Source organism: Simochromis diagramma, unplaced genomic scaffold (genome assembly GCF_900408965.1).
Source record: "Simochromis diagramma unplaced genomic scaffold, fSimDia1.1 OVJJ01000565.1, whole genome shotgun sequence".
Lineage (NCBI taxonomy): Eukaryota > Metazoa > Chordata > Actinopteri > Cichliformes > Cichlidae > Simochromis > Simochromis diagramma.
Window position 1 is genome coordinate 287500 of NW_024387304.1, and position 22324 is coordinate 309823.

Here is a 22324-nt window from a genome sequence, read left to right on the forward strand (position 1 = left end):
CCTGCTATGGTGACGGTAACCATCAGAGATGGGCGGTAACGCCATAGCAGGAACAGTGGTAAGAAAAAAAACAACAATCACAGATGAAGTGTTCGTGATTTCTCAAGGTGGATAAACAAATACGCTCATGAAGGCAACAGTGGTCGTCTGAACTGTCCAAACTTGGGCCAGTGGCTCCAGTAGAGCCCAGGAACAACATCCCTGATCTCTATCCAGAAGAGTGCAGGGGTAGGAACAGCAGACCCTGGAGCTCCCAGGCCTCTGGTAGAGGCTTGAAGGATAAAGACTACCTGCAGATAAAGATGTAAGACAACAGATGAAGGGAGAGATGCAAGGATTCAGTTAAAATAATGGCTATTTTGATTTTTCCATATTTACTTGATTTCCTTTTTTTTTTTTTTTTTTACATGCATTACTCAGTTGTTCCATTGCTTTAAGAAATTGCACACATTTAACTGGACCGTGGTGGGCCTCCTGAACCAAAATTGCCAGGTTGAAGGGGTTTTTTGTTTTTAAATCCCTGTGAAGTCTTGCCTCATGGGGTGTGAATAACCATGAATAATCAGAAGGCAGAGCATTAAAATCTTGCAGCACTTGCAAGGTCCCCTTGCTCACAAAGGCATTTGTTGAGACCCATTTTAAGTTTGCCAGTGAATGTCTACATGGTTTAAGAAGACTTGGCAGAAAGTGCTGAGGTCTGATCAAACAAACTGCAGCTCTTTGACCTGCCATGTTTGCAATGTGAAAAATGCTGCATATGATCCAAAGAGCACAATCCCCACAGCTGTGCATGGTTGTGGAAACGTTATCCTTTGTGGTTGTTTTTCTGCTAAGGGTACAGGATGACTTCACCGCACTGAGAAGCCAATGGACACAACCATGTAGTGAAAGTCTCGTGTTCCCTAACACTGAACATGGGTCGTGGATGGGTCTTCCAGCATTAGAATGAACCAAAACATACTGTGACGGCAACAAAAACGTGGATAAAGAGCACATTTTTTATTTATTTATTTTTTAGAAAGAGGGGCAATACATATTAATGAACATTTTAACAAATGTAAATATGCCAGATTACAGCCTTGGGCTAATTTCCATCTGCAGACCCTCTGGCAGGTTGGTGTTAAACACAAGTTAGTAAAAACATACAGAGACACTATTTACAGGTCATGTGACAAGGACAAAAACAGTGATCACATTATACTAGAACAAACAATGACAAGGAGAGTGGACACAGAGGACAGTATAGATAACAATAACGGAAACACATCAATTATATCGCACAAACCCCAGTATTGTACATGCCCTGACCATCGTGATATTGTGTTCACCCATTGCACTAACAGTTGTTTCCCTTTTTGTAATACACTAACTCTTTTTCCCGTCCAATATAAAACATGATTATTAAACATGATTACATGTTTGTGTGTCCCTCAGCCGCCCTTTTAAGTGACTCTTAAAGATGGGTAGACTTGTACTTTCCCTCACTGACAGAAGCTCACTCCCTGATATGACAGAGCATCTGTGAAAAGGTGCTCCGCCTGAATGCCAGTTCACAATCACCTCTAACAGTGGCTCGAGTCAGTCGAGACCCGGCAACACTGCTAGACTTTTGTTTAAGAAAATCACTCATTGGTGGAGGCGCCAGACCATGTATAACTTTGTATATTAGACAGGCAGATTTAAATAATTTGAAATTAGTAAAATTTAAAAACTTGTATTTTTCTAAAATTTGACAATGGTGATATGAAAAAGGGTTTTTTTATCTAATATTTTCAATGCTCTTTTGTAGCATACTTCAATTGGCCCAATAGCAGCAGAGCTCGTATAGGACCAACTTGTAATACAATATTCAATATGAGCCAGTATCATAGAATGCAGAAATGTAATCGCTGCTGTGTCTGTTAATGATGTGCGGATATGTCTAAAGTTCTGTATATTAACATTTACAGTTTTCACTACTTTTTTAATGTGTTTTTTAAAGGATAATTTAGAGTCTAGTAGCACTCCCAAATACTTAAATTCCTCAACATTAATTAATTCTTGCGCACCCAAGCAGACTTTTACTGCAGCCACGGTTGTTTTAGGTTTACTAAAAAACATTGATACGGTCTTTTTAAAATTAAGGCACAAGCATGAGTCATTCAGCCATTTTTGTAAGTCATGTAATGCCAGTGAAAGCTGATGGGCTGCATCATCAGCAGTTTTGGCTTGCGTAAAAATTACCGTATCATCCGCATACATAATCGTGTCCACATTTTTGCACACATTAGGCAAGTCATTTACATAAAGTGAAAATAACAGGGGGCCTAGAATTGAACCCTGGGGGACACCTTGCGTACAGTAAAGATAGGGTGACTTGCTATTCTTTATTTGCACGCATTGTTTTCTATCTGATAGATAAGACTGTATCCATTTAACAGTGTGATTACTAAAGTTAAATGTCGACAGTCTAGACAAGAGCTTAAGATGATTCACAGTGTCAAACGCACGCTTGAAATCAAGAAAAACAGCCGCAACATAACTGCTTTTGTCTAAGTAAGATTTCACTCTCTCAACAAAAACACAGACAGCCGTTTCAGTTGAATGAAGGGTGCGAAATCCGAATTGCATAGGGTGCAAACCCGGATTGGAGTCATTAAGATGTTTGATAATAGAGTTAGCAACCCACTTTTCTGCTATCTTTGAAAAGATAGGGAGTATGCTAATAGGTCGATAATTAGCAGGGTCTGTTTTATCACCCGATTTATAAATTGGTGTAACTTTTGCCACCTTCCAACTCAGAGGAACGACTGCCTGCGTCATTGATAAATTAATAAGATGGATCAAAGGCACCAAAAGACAAGGTTTATAATACTTCAAGAAATTGGTATGAAACCCACACTCATCCCTTGCTTTAGAACTTTTTAATTTAGAGATTATATTTTATACTTCATTTTCTGTAATTTTCTGAATATTGAACTTTGAATCTGGAGAAGAAACATCCTCTTTGGTGTCGGCATTCCCAATATTTTGTTGAGGGTCACAAGAATTAGAAAACAATTGTGCAATTTCATTAATAGTACTTTGGAAAAAATCATTTAAATTAGTAGCTAGGCTGAGAGGCTCTGATACCAGTTCATTGGCAAATTTAAGTTCAAGGTCTGTATCAGCATTATGCTTACTGTTACCAAGGAGTTTGTTAATATTTTCCCAAATTAGGTTACAGTTTCCTTTGGCACTATTAATTACAGTCATGAAAAAAATTTGCTTTTGCCATTCTCAAAGTTTGTGTGACTTTATTCCTTGCAGATATAAAATGTAATCGATCAGTATTTAATCCAGATTGTAACGATTTTTTAAGTAACTGGTCTCTGAGTCTCATAAGCTGTTTACATTCAGTATTAATCCAAAGCAAGGAATAAACTCGTTTCTTTAAATGGCTCTCTTTCTGAAACTGTGACAAGACCCCTTTAATAGCAGAGTATAATAGATCACAACATTTATTAGTGTCATCATAGGATAGTATGCTAGTCCAATCAAAATTATTTAGAGCTGCCATTAAATGTTGCTCTTGACTATTTGGAATAAATGTTTTTTTTATATTCATGCTTTTACTGACACATCTCAGTCGCTTTTTAGTCAGCTTTCTAGAGAAGAATATTGCATTGTGGTCAGACAAGCCAGTCAAAAAGTTATGTTTTTGTCATTCTATCCGGTTTGTTAGAAAACGCCAGGTCTATTAGAGTTCTAGAGCGATTTGTTATTCTAGTGGGATCATTGATCATTTGTTTTAAACCAAAATTATCTGTGATTTCTTTTAGTTTCTTATCCTAATTTACATTTAAGTCTCCCATTAGGATAAGTTCATTGTTGAAGTCACAAGAATTCAGAAGTGCCTTGAATTGGTCATAAAAATCTACTTTTGCTAAAGGTGGGCGATAAAGACATAAAACAGTAAATGACATTTCTGCTGAGAGTGAAACTTTAACTCCAACACATTCAACAGAGATTTCATTGGGCCAGATTATTTGTGTACATTTTAGAGAATCCTTCATATACAATAACACCCCTCCCCCCTTTCCCTGATGCCTATCTTTTCTGAAGACATGGTAGCCTTGTAGAGTTACCAGTGCTTGTGGAGAAGAGGGTTTGAGCCAAGTTTCCAAAAGTCCCATGAAATCAACATTTGAATTAATGAGAAGATGTTCCAGTTGTTCCCTCTTAGGGGCCATGCTGCGTATGTTCAGATGGCCACCTAGGAGCCCTTTGTCTTTACACTGTGGATCCCATATAGTCCTAGCTTGATTAAGAGTCCGAAATAACTTAAACGATCGATGCTTTTTAAACACAGGGTTCCCCTGTGTACCTATGGGTGTGATAGGTTGTGTTGACTTACTAGGTTTAGTTGTAATCGGGACCTGCAATGATGGTGTTAGCCCAGGAAGCTGCTGTAACCCTGGTAGCAGTGATGGTGTTAATTCAGGAGGCTGCTGTAACCCTGGTAGCAGTGATGGTGTTAGCCCAGGAAGCTGCTGTAACCCAGGTTGCAGTGATGGTGTTAATTCAGGAGGCTGCTGTAACCCTGGTAGCAGTGATGGTGTTAGTCCAGGAGGCTGCTGTAACCCTGGTAGCAGTGATGGTGTTAGTCCAGAAGGCTGCTGTAGCCCAGGTGGCAGTGATGGTGTTAGTCCAGAAGGCTGCTGTAGCCCAGGTGGCAGTGATGGTGTTGGTCCAGGAGGCTGCTGTAGCCCTGGTAGCAGTGATGGTGTTAGTCCAGAAGGCTGCTGTAGCCCAGGTTGCAGTGATGGTGTTGGTCCAGGAGGCTGCTGTAGCCCCGGTAGCAGTGATGGTGTTAGCCCAGGAGGCTGCTGTAGCCCAGGTTGCAGTGATGGTGTTGGTCCAGGAGGCTGCTGTAGCCCCGGTAGCAGTGATGGTGTTGGTCCAGGAGGCTGCTGTAGCTCTATTGGTAGTGATGGTGTTAGTCCAGGAGGCTTCTGTAACCCTATTAGCAGTGATGGTGTTAGTCCAGGAGGCTGCTGTAGCCCAGGTGGCAGTGATGGTGTTAGACCAGGATGCTGTTGTAGCCCAGGTAGCAGTGATGGTGTTGGCCTAGGAAGCTGCTGTAGCCTAGGGAGCTTCTGTAGCCCAGGTAGCAGTGATGGTGTTAGACCAGGGAGCTGCTGTAGCCCAGGTAGCAGTGATGGTGTTAGACCAGGGAGCTGCTGTAGCCCAGGTAGCAGTGATGGTGTTAGCCCAGGGAGCTGATGTAGCCAAGGTAGCAGTGATGGTGTTAGCCCAGGGAGCTGCTGTAGCCCAGGTAGCAGTGATGGTGTTAGCCCAGGGAGCTGATGTAGCCCAGGTAGCAGTGATGGTGTTAGCCCAGGGAGCTGCTGTAGCCCAGGTAGCAGTGATGGTGTTAGCCCAGGGAGCTGATGTCGCCCAGGTAGCAGTGATGGTGTTAGCCCAGGGAGCTGCTGTAGCCCAGGTAGCAGTGATGGTGTTAGCCCAGGGAGCTGCTGTAGCCCAGGTAGCAGTGATGGTGTTAGCCTAGGGAGCTTCTGTAGCCCAGGTAGCAGTGATGGTGTTAACCCAGGGAGCTGATGTAGCCCAGGTAGCAGTGATGGTGTTAGCCCAGGGAGCTGCTGTAGCCCAGGTAGCAGTGATGGTGTTAGCCCAGGGAGCTGCTGTAGCCCAGGTAGCAGTGATGGTGTTAGCCCAGGGAGCGTAGCCCAGGTAGCAGTGATGGTGTTAGCCCCAGGGAGCTGCTGTAGCCCAGGTAGCAGTGATGGGTGGTAGCCGCAGGGAGCTGATGTAGCCAGGTAGCAGTGATGGTCGTGTAGCCAGCAGGAGCTGCTGTAGGCCCAGGTAGCAGTGATGGTGTTAGACCAGGGAGCTGCTGTAGCCCAGGTAGCAGTGATGGTGTTAGCCCAGGGAGCTGCTGTAGCCCAGGTAGCAGTGATGGTGTTAGCCCAGGGAGCTGCTGCAACTGTAGCACAGGACTTGAAACAGGTCCGGGGTTACGCTCAACATCGCCAGCCAGAAGTATTATCATCAAGAGATTCACAACCCCCAGGAATGATCTAGATACCGTTTTAACACGTTTACCTGGGGGCGGCCTAGCATGTCCACAATCCAGGATTCTTGAGTACAAAAGATGTTGGCTCCTCTTGGCTGGGTGGAGAGTTGAATTAATCATTTTCTGTGGATACATTAAGCTCAAGAGGAGGTAGAAAGACAAGAAGAGACCAAACAAACATGGCAAAATCCAAGGTTTTTTGATATATTTTTTTGGCAAACACACAGGACCTGCCTGCCTCTGTGGCTTCACCCTGGCGGCCATCTTGTTTTTTTCCAATGGAGTACATGGAGTACCCTAGCCTGTCTCCAGACTTCACTCCTGTAGTGAGAAAAACACACTGTGTTCATGTTTGCAGTTTTGTCTTGTTATGCAATATTTGACATTTTAAAAAAACAAACAAAAACTATGTTTTCAGAAATATTTGTGGGTGTTTTCACGTTTGCTTGGTTGGTTTTTTGTACTGCTTGAACACTAAAGTGGCCCTCCAATGAGAGGACAGTGCCAGCAGGGGCCCACACCTGAGTTTGAGTGTAAGTGGGCCAAAATCTCTCCTGAAATGTGTGAAAACGTGGTGACAAAGAAATGTTTTACTGCTGCAGCAATGACTGCATTATGAAGTTCTTTCAGGATTGTAAGTGTAACACTTACATGCAGTGGGGCAAAAAAGTATTTAGTCAGCCACCGATTGTGCAAGTTCCCCCACTTAAAATGATGACAGAGGTCAGTAATTTGCACCAGAGGTACACTTCAACTGTGAGAGACAGAATGTGAAAAAAAAAAAATCCATGAATTCACATTTGTAAAGAATTTATTCGTAAATCAGGGTGGAAAATAAGTATTTGGTCACCTCAAACAAGGAAAATCTCTGGCTCTCACAGACCTGTAACGTCTTCTGTAAGAAGCTTTTCTGTCCCCCACTCGTTACCTGTATGAATGGCACCTGTTTGAACTCATCATCTGTATAAAAGACACCTGTCCACAGCCTCAAACAGTCAGACTCCAAACGCCGCCATGGCCAAGACCAAAGAGCTTTCGAAGGACACCAGGAAAAGTATTGTAGACCTGCACCAGACTGGGAAGAGTGAATCTACAATAGGCAAGCAGCTTGGTGTGAAAAAAAATCAACTGTGGGAGCAATCATCAGAAAATGGAAGACATACAAGACCACTGATAATCTCCCTCGATCTGGGGCTCCACGCAAGATCTCATCCCGTGGGGTCAAAATGATCATGAGAACGGTGAGCAAAGATCCCAGAACCACACGGGGGGACCTGGTGAATGACCTGCAGAGAGCTGGGACCAAAGTAACAAAGGTCACCATCAGTAACACACTACAACGGCAGGGAATCAAATCCCGCAGTGCCAGACGTGTTCCGCTGCTGAAGCCAGTGCATGTCCAGGCCCGTCTGAAGTTTGCCAGAGAGCACATGGATGATACAGCAGAGGATTGGGAGAATGTCATGTGGTCAGATGAAACCAAAGTAGAACTTTTTGGTATAAACTCAACTCGTCGTGTTTGGAGGAAGAAGAATACTGAGTTGCATCCCAAGAACACCATACCTACTGTGAAGCATGGGGGTGGAAACATCATGCTATGGGGCTGTTTTTCTGCCAAGGGGACAGGACGACTGATCCGTGTTAAGGACAGAATGAATGGGGCCATGTATCGTGAGATTTTGAGCCAAAACCTCCTTCCATCAGTGAGAACTTTGAAGATGAAACGAGGCTGGGTCTTCCAACATGACAATGATCCAAAACACACCGCCCGGGCAACAAAGGAGTGGCTCCGTAAGAAGCATTTGAAAGTCCTGGAGTGGCCTAGCCAGTCTCCAGACCTCAACCCCATAGAAAATCTGTGGCGGGAGTTGAAAGTCCGTGTTGCTCGGCGACAGCCCCAAAACATCACTGCTCTCGAGAAGATCTGCATGGAGGAATGGGCCAAAATACCAGCTACTGTGTGTGCAAACCTGGTAAAGACCTATAGTAAACGTTTGACCTCTGTTATTGCCAACAAAGGTTATGTTACAAAGTATTGAGTTGTATTTTTGTTATTGACCAAATACTTATTTTCCACCCTGATTTACGAATAAATTCTTTACAAATCCTACCATGTGGATTCATGGATTTTTTTTTCCACATTCTGTCTCTCACAGTTGAAGTGTACCTCTGGTGCAAATTACTGACCTCTGTCATCATTTTAGGTGGGGGAACTTGCACAATCGGTGGCTGACTAAATACTTTTTTGCCCCACTGTATTTAGAATAGAATAGAATTCAACTTTATTGTCATTGCACATGCACAGGTACAGGGCAACGAAATGCAGTTTGCATCCATCCAGAAGTGCTTTAGTGATATAGATATATTACAATATATATTAGCAATAATATAGATATGTGAGTATATTACAGAAATGGGTCTATTATGGTATGTTATAATGTACACGGTATGAAGTATGTTGTGAATATTCTATAACTATAAGTATGTACAGGCTGTAGTGAGTACAAGCTATGTACAGGCTATGAACAGGATATAAATATGAAAAACTATACAGAATATGAAATAAATAACTTTACAGAATCTGAGATATACAGCTATACAGAAATGGGAACTATGCAAGTTGTAAACAGTTGTAGGATTAAAGATTATCGAATGTACAGAATGATTATTTACACAGAGCTATACAGTAGTGCAGTTAAGATAAGTGAGGGTGTAGATAGTTTCTACAGAGGCTATATAAAGTGCTAGTGGTTGTGAGTGGTGGTTCAGTCCATGTTATTATTGTGTGTTTGAGGGTACAGTTGTCCATTGTGGGTGTGTGTATGTTCAGTCCATGTGTTAACGTGGGTCAGATGTCAGGAGGCAGAGTTCAGGAGTCTGACAGCTGTGGGGAAGAAGCTGTTCCGGTACCTGGTGGTCTTAGTCCGGAGGCTCCTGTGGCGCCTCCCAGAGGGCAGGAGGGTGAAGAGTCCATGTGATGGGTGACTGGGGTCTTTGATGATTTTCCCAGCCCTTTTCAGACACCGCTTCCTGTAGATGTCTTTTATGGCAGGAAGTGGTGCTCCGGCGATGCGCTGGGCAGTTTTCACGACCCTCTGCAACGCCTTCCGGTCCGAGGCAGAGCAGTTCCCATACCAGACTGTTATACAGTTGGTCAGGATGCTCTCGATGGTGCAACGATAGAAGTTCACCAGGATGTCTGAGGACAGGTGGTTCTTCCTCAGAGTCCTCAAGAAGAAGAGGCGCTGGTGAGCCTTCTTGACCAGCTTGGAGCAGTTGGTCGTCCAGGTGAGATCCTCGGAGATGTGGACTCCCAGGAACTTGAAGCTGCTCACACGCTCCACAGCCGTCCCCTTAATGTGGATGGGTGGATGTGGGTCAGCATTCCTCCTGTAGTCCACGATGAGCTCCTTGGTCTTCTCGGTGTTAAGCAGCAGGTTGTTTCTGTCGCACCACTCAGCCAGACGATCCACCTCCTCCCTGTAGGCGGCCTCATCGTTGTCACTGATGAGGCCAATCACCGTGGTGTCATCTGCAAACTTAATGATGGTGTTGGAACCATCAGCAGGTCTGCAGTCGTGGGTGAAGAGGGAGTAGAGGAAAGGGCTCATCACACAGCCTTGTGGTACACCGGTGTTCATCGTGATTGTAGATGAGCAGCGGTTATCCAGCCGGACATGTTGGGGGCGGTTGGTCAGGAAGTCCAGTAACCATTTGCAGATGAGGGAATTGATGCCCAGGTCTGTCAGTTTCCTGATGAGTTGTGAGGGGTGGATTGTATTGAACGCTGAACTGAAGTCTATAAACAGCATTCTGGCGTAGGTGTTGTTGTTGTCCAGGTGTGAGAGGACAGAGTGCAGTGCGATGGAGACTGCATCCTCTGTGCTCCTGTTCTGGCGGTATGCGAATTGGTGGGGGTCCAGGGTGGGGGGGAGACAGGATTTGAAGTGTGCTAGGACCAGCTGCTCTAAGCACTTAGTGATGATGGGGGTGAGTGCTACTGGGCGGTAGTCATTGAGGCAAGATGGGTTGGAGTTTTTGGGTATCGGGACGATGGAGGTGGATTTGAAGCAGGCCGGTACCACAGCGTGGGCCAAGGACAGGTTGAATATGTCTGTGAGCACTCCTGCAAGCTCCCCAGAACACGCTCTGAGAACACGCCCGGGGATGCCATCAGGGCCTGCAGCCTTGTGGACATTGATCCTGCTCAGCACCGCTCCTACATCGGTGGGGGAGAGAGTCAGAGGTTGGTGGTCTGGCGTCATGTCTGCTTTGGTTGTGGTTGTGGGGTTCCCTCGCTCAAAACGAGCATAAAAGTTGTTGAGCTCGTTGAGGAAGGAGACATCAGAGGATGCGGGGGAGGGTTTAGTGGTCCTGTAGTCTGTAATGGTCTGGAGTCCTTGCCACATGCGTCGGGGGTTGGAGTTGGAGAAGTGTTCTTCTACCTTCTTTTTGTAATGGTGTTTGGCTTTTTTGATGCCCTTCTTTAGATTAGCCCTGGCTGTGCTGTAGGCGTGTGCATCTCCTGACCTAAAGGCAGTGTTGCGGGCCTTCAGGAGGAGACGAACATCCCGGTTCATCCAAGGCTTCTGGTTGGGGTACATGGTGATCCGTTTCTGGGTGGTGACACTGTCTGTGGTTTCGGAGATGTAATCCAGTACAGATGAGGCGTTCTGGTCCAGGTCTGTGTGGGTGAACATATTCCAGTCTGTGTTTTTCATTTCCTGTATCCTCTGGAGAGAGGAAAGAGGCCAAGAAGTCTTTGTGGTGGACTGACGAAGTAGAAATTAGCAAAGAGTAAGAACTGGGAGGCTAGGTGTAGGGCAAAGAGCGAGGTGGCAAGGGCAAAACTCATAGTAAGCTGTATGAAAAGGCAGAGAAACCTTGCTGGAAAACAGACCGCTAATGTCACGACACTCATCTTTCACTTATTCATTAAAGTAAAACATCACTACTTCCACATGCAGTTGGTTGTAACTGAGGCAGAGTACGCGCTCCCGATTCAGGGAAACAGATTCTGTCGGGCATACCTGTCTTGGCACGACAACTGTCTGCGGCAGTTTTCATTTGCTGCATGTGTACTTTGAGTTCAACTTTTTATTTCATTTGAAAGACTTTCAACTCAGCATGTGCTTTTTGTTGTTTTTTGCGTTACAAAGTTCTAAATGTTTAAAATGTTTTTTTTACATAAATAAAATTTCACAAGCAAGACACCAGCCATTTTTTATACATAGCATAAAACAGTATATGCAGTGTTATCTTTAATTTACGTGTCTAGAAGGATTTGCAGATCCAGGTGCTCTCTCCTTATGGTCCATTTGGCTCTTTGAGTGTTGCCGACCCCTAATGTAGCCGGTACTGACTCAGGCTCCTCACCTACCAGAGAGGTGACTTTCAATGTCCCACTCACTAGTTTTGGTAGCCTGGGATCGGTACGCCAGGCCTTCGCTTCTGGCCACAGCCCAACACACATTGCACTCGACCCCTATGGCGCCTCCTGCAGGTGGTGGGCCTAAAGGAGGATGGGCCCGTGTCCCTTTTTCAGGGCCCCAGCCACCAGACGCTCGCCCTCAGGCACCTTCACCAGACCTGGCAAAAGCTCCCTGACAACATAGCCCCTGGAGTCCCTGGGACACAGAAAGCCCCTCCACCACAATAAGGTAGCGATTCACAGAATATTTCAACAGTCTTATTGTTTTTTTAAGGATATTACAGTAAGGATGGTATATACTGCAGATGGTGAGTCTTCTCTCCTTTCATAATTCCTTCATAATTTTGCACTGAGCAACATTATTCTGAAACTGTTCAAAATTTGTAGACGGAGGTTTGACTTCTAAGACACTCTGCCTGTTTTCATACTGAGCTGTTGCCATTTAACCTAAATGAAAAGAATTAAATGATAAATATTCCTCCAGCTATTCTTTTTAGCAGCAATTCTTTTTCCACCCTTTGTTGCCCTCCTCTGATCTTTTTTGGGAAAACATACTTTGATGAACTATATATACACAAATATTTGTACTATGGTTTTCATGAAATATCAAAATGTCTTAGTTTGAACATTAGATGTTTTCTATGAATAATCATAAAGGTCTGTGAGATTTGCAAAGCATTACATTCTGTTTTTTATTTACAATTCACACAATGCTTTAGCTTTTCTGAATTAGGTTGTACAACAATAACAATAACATTAATAATAGTAATAATACTTCATCATTTAAACTGCTCTAAAAATAATTGTTAGTATTTATCTCACCTTATAAATGTCTTTATGTCTGTTATCTGTACCATATGTGTTCTTGTAAGCAGTTGTCTGTACTTTGTTTACCTGTTTTCTGTGTGTTTTATCCATCAAGGGATTTAAAGCAAAAGCTATCCTGTACAAATCCCATTATCTCCCTTCAGCCTGTCATGAGTTCTGCATAATGATCTCACGTGAAACAGAGCTTTGCTGACATAACATAAAGGACTAATGCCACGAGAGAGCCTTGTTCTGCTCCTACAGTCTCAATAGCTGCTGTTTTAAAGCTGGAGCAAAAAGAGTTTAGGAGAAAAAGAGTCTTTGAAGAAGCCTTTGTGTGTGTTTGTGGTTGAAAGTGATGACACATTAAGGTTGTTACCGGCTTGCTAGTCACTAGTAAGTTTGATTGTTGACTGAGCATTCTTCTCTTCATTGTTTTGAACAATCTTAAAAACAAACAACAACAGATATTATAAATAAAGAGCCTACAATAATAAAGAGAAAATCCCACGGAGGCCTGGGGCACCTCCCACACTGCAAACAACAGTCTGATCAGCGTTCCCCATCGCGTTCAACCTCATGAATAAACGTACAAATCATGGACTTTAAGGTCTTAATCCGGTCCTCCACCACCCCGTCAGCCTGGGAGTCGTCATGCTCGTCCAAACAGGCTTAATGTTCAGTCACGTAGATCTTTGTGCGAGTGTCAGTATCTCTTTTTGGATGCCAACTCAGGTGATAACCTGGAACAGCACCTGCATCACACTCCTTGCCAATATCCCGCACAGCAGCACTGCTTCAGGATATCACATGGCATAATACACGAGAACTCATTTAAAGCGATATTCCTGTATACTTTATTAAAATATGCTGATGAGGTTCATACCAATGCGCTCAAACCGGACCACCATTAATGGTAATGGGTGCCACGGAGTGGCCGGCTAATTTACCAGTTGACCTTCCAGACAGCATGCACACCACTGGGAATGTACACCACAGTGCACAGAGACGCTGCAAGCTCAGTTGTACCGAGGGCCCAGACCGAGCTACCAGGTTTACCAGTACCTCTGTGTGCGGCTGAGAGCATGCCTGCAGCGTCTCCAGCTACTGCTGCTGCCCCGCCCCCTGTTCATGGTGGATGGTAGCCACCATCTATGCCAACAACTGCCCTGCCCATGAGTCCATCATTGCCTCATATGCTGGGAAACCACTCATTACTACCGTGGGACCCAACACATGCACACTGACACTCCTTCAATGACAATTCAGACTTTATTCTTTCAGTGCTTACATACACTGCCTCAGCAGCACTCGCTGGTCCTTGTCAGCTTGCAGTCACTGCTGCTGTCAGCCGCAGCTCTGCTCTTCATCACACATAACCTGTCCCACTAACCTACTGAGATTTTGACTCATGGAAGTCACGATTAGGTGATGGCTGGCAGTCGTGCCAACTAGACTCCCCTGGCACTGCCCCCAAACCACAGCCAACCACCACAAGACTTCAGATACCTGAGAGTCCAGAAGCTTCTTGGTCAACAAACTTAAAGAAGTCCAGTCGCCTTCTTTTCACCTTTACTCTCCAAAACAGCCTGAAATCTTACATGACAGCTGTAAGGCTTCTCTCCAGGCTTCTTGACATTCACACAGCCGTCTGTCTTCACCGAAAGGATGACCCTGGATCAGGCCATACAGTTTTATATCCCAACAACTAGGGCTGTGCGATATGACCACAATCTCATATCCCGATATTAAGACATCTATCGTCCCAATAACGATATAAATCACAAACATTTAACATTTTCTGTAAACTCTGTGAATCTCGGGCAGCTCGACTTGTGTGAAGTGTTTCCAGCTGTCCTGTAGCTGGAGTCGAGTGTTTTAACCGATGCATGAAACGATACATTTTTAGTCATAAGTTGTAACGGCGCCGTTTTCTTTGTATTTATTACACGGCGTGCTGCGGGGAAAAGCCTGTTCTAACGTTTGAGTCTAAGGTTTATTTTTTAGCACCTGACGGCTCTTTTTTGCTTCTCATCCGTAAACTCTCTGCATACTTTTTCATGTGATTCAGTTTATTTTGAAAAGTCTCAACAGGATCTTGAGCTTTATTGTGAAAGGTTTATGTGGAAAATAAACCAGCGGACACGCGATGGTTTTACAACGCATAAAAACAGGCGCTTGTCCGTCCGTAGTGTGGTTATATTAAATATAAGAGAAAGAGAGAACTTTAAGAAATTAATGTAGCCACTACAGTGACATCAAAACATGAAAAAATATTGCTGTAAACAGTTTATTTTGTGACACCACGAAACAAACGATAGTGTAAAATGAAACGATAGATGTTTTTATATCGTCATCCGATATATATCGTTATAGGGCTTTGGAGCGTGATGTCACGGGGGTGGGCATGGAAAGGATTTTGGCCCGATCCGCCATTTTGGGGGTCTAAACAAAGCGCAAGTGAAAAGGGAGCGAAGTCACACACAACAGCCATGGTTTGTATTTGCTGTGTGGTCGGCTGCAATGTTCGATCGCACGACTGGCAAGAGAATAAGCTTGAAAAGGGTTTATCTTTTAATTCTTTCCCAACCCGGAAGCGACATGAGGCAGCTCGTGTATCGACGTTACCAAACGAAGGCGTCTAGCCTGGATAGCAGCTGTGAGACGAGCTGACGTGCAGTTCTCTTCCATCTCCAAATATCTGTTGGTGCTCCAGACATTTTCATTCCGGTAAGTTCTAAATATGTTCATATCACTCTTTATAGCCTATTAGTTTTATTTTCGATGCGCTCTGAGCTCATAGCAAATTAGAACAAACATCCTACTGAGTGATTTTGCAGAACTACCTTCTATCTATAGAGATGCTAATTATTTGGCATTATTGCAGCAAACCAGCCCATGAAATGGATGAAACATCGTGACTGGGTTCCAGCGCTACACAAGGGACCTGCTTCAAACATACCACCATGCCAATCAGATTACTTCTTCCATGTGAGGGTGAAGAGGTGACCCTCCTGGATAAGATGGTGAAGGTTTGGTGAACAGTGTGATAATAAAACCAGGGAACAATGAAACCTGCTCCTGTTGAATATTCTTAAGTCTTTTGCTGTATAAATAGCAGTATTTTTTTTTCAAAAGATACAGTAAATAAAGTAATGTTAGTAGTAGGGATGGGTATCGTTTAGGTTTTATCCGATACCGGTGCCAAATCGGTACTTTTGAAACGGTGCCAGTGCTTAAACGGTGCTCAAACCGGTGCTTAAAGAATGGAGAACACAAAATTTGTCCAAAAACCTCTCATGTTCAGCTGTTTTTTTGTAAAAAGATAACAATGTTAGCCTTTTCTGCAGCTATGGGGCATATATGGCATCACTCTTGGCTGGAAGCAGTGCTTAATCAATGGAAAAAACACAAACTTTGTCCAAAAACCTCTCATGTTTAGCTGTTTTCCACTTTTTCTTTGGTCATTTTAGCCTTTTTGGCCAGGGTGAAGGGAGCATCTGCCATCAAACAAGAAGACAGCCGCATGTAGCTATGATGATGTTTGCTAGTTCACCTTACCTGCATTAATGTAATAACGTGGTTAGCCTACTCAACGTAAATTACACACGAACAACATTAAGCTACTCACGCAGAGAAGAACGGCTGCTGCTGCATCATCATCCTCATCATTTCTGCTACACTGGCAGGGCTAGGGGCCAGGACTCTCCTCTTCGTGTTTTTGGGGATGTTGCTAACTCCGGGTCCGATAACAGGCACCACACCCGCAGTAGATGCGCTCGGTGTGAGGTCTGGCAGCAAGCTATCAAATACGGTGCATTTCTTGGCTTTTAAAAAAAAAAACGCTATGCGTCGCCAGGTGTTTCATCGGATTTGAGGTGTTACCTCCTTTGACAGTATCACAGTATCAGCTTAAAGCACTTGTTGCAGGCTGCTGAGTTTGCATATTTTGCTGTGAAGTACAGCCAGACTTTTGACCGCTTAGCCTTGGGCATTTTTAATCTGTAGCTCTGCTCTAAAAGAACGTACGTACCTGGGCCCGCCTACTATCCTCGGAAACGTAAAATGATTGGCTAGAAGTGTATCACAGCTCAGGAAAAAAAAGCACCGAAATGTGCGCTGCTTTTCGGTCTGGTTACTACCGTTTATGTCAGAACCGGTGCCATCATGGCACCGGACACCGGTACCCATCCCTAGTTAGTAGTGGGTGATATCATGTAAACACTGTCATGATTTTATGTAAACATTTTGTCATTTGTAAACTACAAATGACATCACCATTGTAACTGATGTGATGAACAGCCCTACCAACAACAACACATTATTATTATGACTGTCTTCTTCCTGGAATCAACGCAGCAGTCCTGATGTCTCCCTCCTACTCCGCTCACTCCCGACCTTTTCCTGGAATGACAGAGACAGAAACACCTCCCTGCAGTGGCGGTCCTAGCCTGTTTGCCGCTCTGGGCGAACACTGCCTGCCCCCCCCCCCCCCCACACACACACACAGGCACATACATAAAATAGAATAGAATAGAATTCAACTTTATTGTCATTGCACATGCACAGGTACAGGGCAACGAAATGCAGTTTGCATCCATCCAGAAGTGCTTTAGTGATATAGATATATTACAATATATATTAGCAATAATATAGATATGTGAGTATATTACAGAAATGGGTCTATTATGGTATGTTATAATGTACACGGTATGAAGTATGTTGTGAATATTCTATAACTATAAGTATGTACAGGCTGTAGTGAGTACAAGCTATGTACAGGCTATGAACAGGATATAAATATGAAAAACTATACAGAATATGAAATAAATAACTTTACAGAATCTGAGATATACAGTTATACAGAAATGGGAACTATGCAAGTTATAAACAGTTGTAGGATTAAAAATTATCGTATGTACAGAATGATTATTTACACAGAACTATACAGTAGTGCAGTTAAGATAAGTGAGGGTGTAGATAGTTTCTACAGAGGCTATATAAAGTGCTAGTGGTTGTGAGTGGTGGTTCAGTCCATGTTATTATTGTGTGTTTGAGGGTACAGTTGTCCATTGTGGGTGTGTGTATGTTCAGTCCATGAGTTTAACGTGGGTCAGATGTCAGGAGGCAGAGTTCAGGAGTCTCACAGCTGTGGGGAAGAAGCTGTTCCGGTACCTGGTGGTCTTAGTCCGGAGGCTCCTGTAGCGCCTCCCAGAGGGCAGGAGGGTGAAGAGTCCATGTGATGGGTGACTGGGGTCTTTGATGATTTTCCCAGCCCTTTTCAGACACCGCTTCCTGTAGATGTCTTTTATGGCAGGAAGTGGTGCTCCGGCGACGCGCTGGGCAGTTTTCACGACCCTCTGCAACGCCTTCCGGTCCGAGGCAGAGCAGTTCCCGTACCAGACTGTTATACAGTTGGTCAGGATGCTCTCGATGGTGCAGCGATAGAAGTTCACCAGGATGTCTGAGGACAGGTGGTTCTTCCTCAGAGTCCTCAAGAAGAAGAGGCGCTGGTGAGCCTTCTTGACCAGCTTGGAGCAGTTGGTCGTCCAGATGAGATCCTTGGAGATGTGGACTCCCAGGAACTTGAAGCTGCTCACACGCTCCACAGCCGTCCCCTTAATGTGGATGGGTGGATGTGGGTCAGCATTCCTCCTGTAGTCCACGATGAGCTCCTTGGTCTTCTCGGTGTTAAGCAGCAGGTTGTTTCTGTCGCACCACTCAGCCAGACGATCCACCTCCTCCCTGTAGGCGGCCAATCACCGTGGTGTCATCTGCAAACTTAATGATGGTGTTGGAACCATCAGCAGGTCTGCAGTCGTGGGTGAAGAGGGAGTAGAGGAAAGGGTTCATCACGCAGCCTTGTGGTACACCGGTGTTCATCGTGATTGTAGATGAGCAGTGGTTATCCAGCCGGACATGTTGGGGGCGGTTGGTCAGGAAGTCCAGTAACCATTTGCAGATGAGGGAACTGATGCCCAGGTCTGTCGGTTTCCTGATGAGTTGTGAGGGGTGGATTGTATTGAACGCTGAACTGAAGTCTATAAACAGCATTCTGGCGTAGGTGTTGTTGTTGTCCAGGTGTGAGAGGACAGAGTGCAGTGCGATGGAGACTGCATCCTCTGTGCTCCTGTTCTGGCGGTATGCGAATTGGTGGGGGTCCAGGGTGGGGTGGAGACAGGATTTGAAGTGTGCTAGGACCAGTCGCTCTAAGCACTTAGTGATGATGGGGGTGAGTGCTACTGGGCGGTAATCATTGAGGCAAGATGGGTTGGAGTTTTTGGGTATCGGGACGATGGAGGTGGATTTGAAGCAGGCCGGTACCACAGCGTGGGCCAAGGACAGGTTGAATATGTCTGTGAGCACTCCTGCAAGCTCCCCAGAACACGCTCTGAGAACACGCCCGGGGATGCCATCAGGGCCTGCAGCCTTGTGGACATTGATCCTGCTCAGCACCGCTCCTACATCGGTGGGGGAGAGAGTCAGAGGTTGGTGGTCTGGCGTCATGTCTGCTTTGGTTGTGGTTGTGGGGTTCCCTCGCTCAAAACGAGCATAAAAGTTGTTGAGCTCGTTGAGGAAGGAGACATCAGAGGATGCGGGGGAGGGTTTAGTGGTCCTGTAGTCTGTAATGGTCTGGAGTCCAAAACATATTAAGAATTGTACATTTTGATTGTACATATTAAGAATTGTACATTAACATAAAACTGTTGTCACTGTTGTCGGAACCATACTGAATTTTACCAGAGAAACACACACACACATATGAAGAGAGACAGAGAGAGTATGCATTGTATGCAAACAGCTACCGAACAGCCATCATAATTCGTCATACAGTGAGAACAGGATAAATCAACAACTGACAATGACTAATTAATATTAAAATCTGTTTTCTGATTTCTTCTTGGAGCAACTGTAATGCACATAATTTCCTTGGGGATTAATAAAGTATTCTGATTCTGATTGGTTCAGGATGACCTGCCATTATCCAATCACACATCTGCTTACCTGCATCTTTTGCTCGTTTCTCCTCCTCTTCTCTTTTTTCTAAACTGAGCACCTGATGGCTTTGAACTTTTCTTGTCCATCTTACGTTGGTTTTAATTTTGCACTCCAGTATGAACACAAATCCCTCAACCCGAGGATCACCACAACATAACCTAACACACCTACACCTTAGTTCACAGTTTCACTTTGTCTAAGGTGTATTTCTGGGATTTCACACAACCCAGGATTCAAATCATGAATACATAATTTACAACATTATGAATGAAATGTGCTCTATTTGGAAGCAGCTGGTCTCCCTCCCCTTTCGACGGGTTGTGTGTGAGACTTTAAATCATCAAACTGTAAATGTTAAATTGTTATTGATCCTTTACCCCGAGTCCTAAAGTTATATTTATTTTCTTACTCTTCTTATATTTATCGTTTGTTTACTTGCACTGCTGTAACTGGAGCCTCGTCGTCTCGTCTCTCTATATACTGGACTGTATGTAGTGGAGATGACAATAAAGTTTACTTTGATTTCAGCAGCAGGCGCAGCGAGGGCTCTCGCGCTCACTTTTCGTGTATAGAATTTCGAAAAAACATCGGTGCAAATGTTGTGCCCTTAAACAGGGGAAATAGTGAGGAGAAGTGAAAGAATGGCACGAACACGCAGCTCTCACTCGTCTGTATTGAGTGAAGGAGAAGACGAGCGAATCCACCTACTGGAGCCCTGAGGCATTACCAATGGATTGACGCACAATCAACCCAGGCAAAACTTTCACTACTTATCTCCCTCTATATTCCCACTGCACATTCTATTCGAAAACAGTCAAAGCAACAAATAAAACATTAATAAGGGCATGACATGAAATGTAAGGAACAGAGATGTACAACTTCAAAACTAATCAAATTTATGATCCACCACACAAATTATAAGTCTGTATCATAATGTCTGGTGTTTTCGTGTTTGTTGTTTTGTTTTTATCTTTGTTTTATTTTGCGAGTTGGTTATTAGATGCTGCTCCAGCCAGCCAGAGAATCCCGCGCCGCCCGGCCCTCTCCTCCCTGTGCCGCAAGCAGCAGGCACACCTCGCAAACAGAGGGCGCCCTTACTCCCAGCAAATGAGCGACAGAAAACCGATCGGTGCCTGTACCATTCCCACTATGCGCTGGCTGATGTCGGGACAGCATGAGTACGAGCAATTTCTTTTTTTCTTTTTCTTTTTTGCCGATGCCCGTGATACCGCCCCCCACCACGATGTCGCCCGTATCAAAAACCGCTACTGGTGATGGTGTTGTGTTTAGTATATGTTGCTCTGTTTTTTTTTTTCCTTGTTTTCTCTTCTCTTTCTCTCAACAGGTGATCCAGGAGATGTTTTTTCTCTTCATTCTCTTTTTAAGTTTCCTTTCTCACTGTCCCTCTTCCCTTCTGTTTTCCTTTTCCTTCATCTTTCTTTCTCCCTTTCCTATTCCCCAGTCATGTCTGTCCCGTCTGTAACAACTGAAAATAAAATAAAATAAATAATAACAACAAAGGTAGATCAAATGGACCAATACGGCAATGCCATGATGGCAAAGTAAATCCATTGGGTCTCCTTGTTGGTCTTCAGACAACAATTCTGACGGCTAAAGAACCAAATGGGACAGGCAGAAAAAACCAAAAAAAAGTGAAGTTGACTAAAAGATCTCAGAAAGCAACATCGTGGACATCTAAAGAAACAGCTAAGAAACACTGAACTCTATCAGTCTGGAAAGGGTTACAAAGTGTTGCGGGAATTGCTGTCTTGTGTGTGACTGGGTGCAGTAAGGAGTGTATGTGATGTGTGTGTGAGCATGCGCGAAAAGGAAACGCGGGGAGCGAAAGAGGGAAAAGAGAGTGAGAGAGTGTGTCATGGGTAGAGAGGGCGACCGGGAGCAGCGTTCTAACGGGCTACAGGCTATGCAGTGTGTTTACGAAGTGTGCAGTACTGTTATTAAAGCCTCATCTCCTCAGTACTCTCCGGTGCCTCGGCTGATTTCTGTCTGCCTCACTACTCCACAAAAGTGAAGGGAGTTAACCCCGAAGGAGGACAAACTTCGGCCCTGGAGGAAGCATCTCCCCTCGTGTCTCCCGACCACGGTCAGGGGACTGACGGCGAGGAATGGTTAACACTGGCGACCACGAAGGGACCCTCTCACGTTGTTAAAGAAGTGGTGAGCACAGAGAAAAACCGACAGGCTAAAGTGGCTAACGATAAAGCCGAGTGACTGTAATTACAAGTGTATTAGCCCGCAGCTAAGCTAACTCGCGATGGCCGCTGCTCGCCATTCTCCCGAAAAGTACGGACTTGAGACCAATTACTCCAACCCGTTCATGTCGCTGACCAGTGTCTCCGAGGGTGCCGCAAGCATTAGGGAAGCTAACAGAGACAGAGCTGTGACTAAATGTGAATATATGAACCCATTCCTGTGTGCCGAAAGTTGTGCTAACACGCATGCTAATGGAGAGGGTGTATTCGCGCCGCCCGATGGTCCTGCCCAGCCGCAGTTTTCCCGCACGAATCCCTTCGTTGATGCTGAATGCCGCAGCTACGGCCGTGAGAGAAACACGGGCAGCAGCATGAACTATTATCCAGCTCCTACTCCCCAAATGAAAATCCACTATCCAGACTCAAACCCATTTTCCTCTGCTCACATGGACAGTTTTGTACACAGCACACCGGCTCAGTTTAACGCAATGTTAAATACACCCATGCAATGTATGCCTTCCAGTAGCCATAATGAAGCCATAAGCTATGGGGAAACCACTGCACAGCATAAACCCCGCTCGAAACCAGGCAAGACCCGCTGTGTGCCCCGTCAGCCCCCATCTGACAGTGAAGAGGACGGTGACACTAGAGAGAGAGTCCCCACCCTACGTCCGGGCCAATATGACGGCACTACACCGTGGAAGGAATTTCTGCACAGGTTTGAGAGCTGCGCTGAAGCCAACTATTGGTCAGAAAAAACAATGACAACTCAGCTTAAATTCTGCCTAGTTGGAGCAGCAGGGGCCATTATCCACAGAA

At 44.7% G+C, this 22324-nt stretch overlaps 1 protein-coding gene across 3 annotated transcripts; it reads left to right on the forward strand.

Moving 5' to 3' along the window:
- The first annotated feature begins 3277 nt into the window (after positions 1-3277).
- Positions 3278-6322, forward strand: LOC120716730. Of its 3 annotated transcripts, none has more exons than XM_040004332.1 (3): positions 3278-5068; positions 5129-5296; positions 5887-6322. In XM_040004332.1, exons 1-3 carry the CDS (start codon positions 4403-4405, stop codon positions 6061-6063), a joined length of 1011 nt encoding a protein of 336 aa, XP_039860266.1. In that variant the 5' UTR covers positions 3278-4402; the 3' UTR covers positions 6064-6322. The 3 variants fall into 3 exon arrangements, 2 of the variants coding, with proteins under 2 accessions (XP_039860266.1, XP_039860265.1); XR_005692028.1 differs by having other exon boundaries at positions 3283-5068; positions 5129-5674; positions 5845-6002; XM_040004331.1 differs by having other exon boundaries at positions 3283-5068; positions 5129-5506.
- The last annotated feature ends 16002 nt before the right edge of the window (positions 6323-22324 follow it).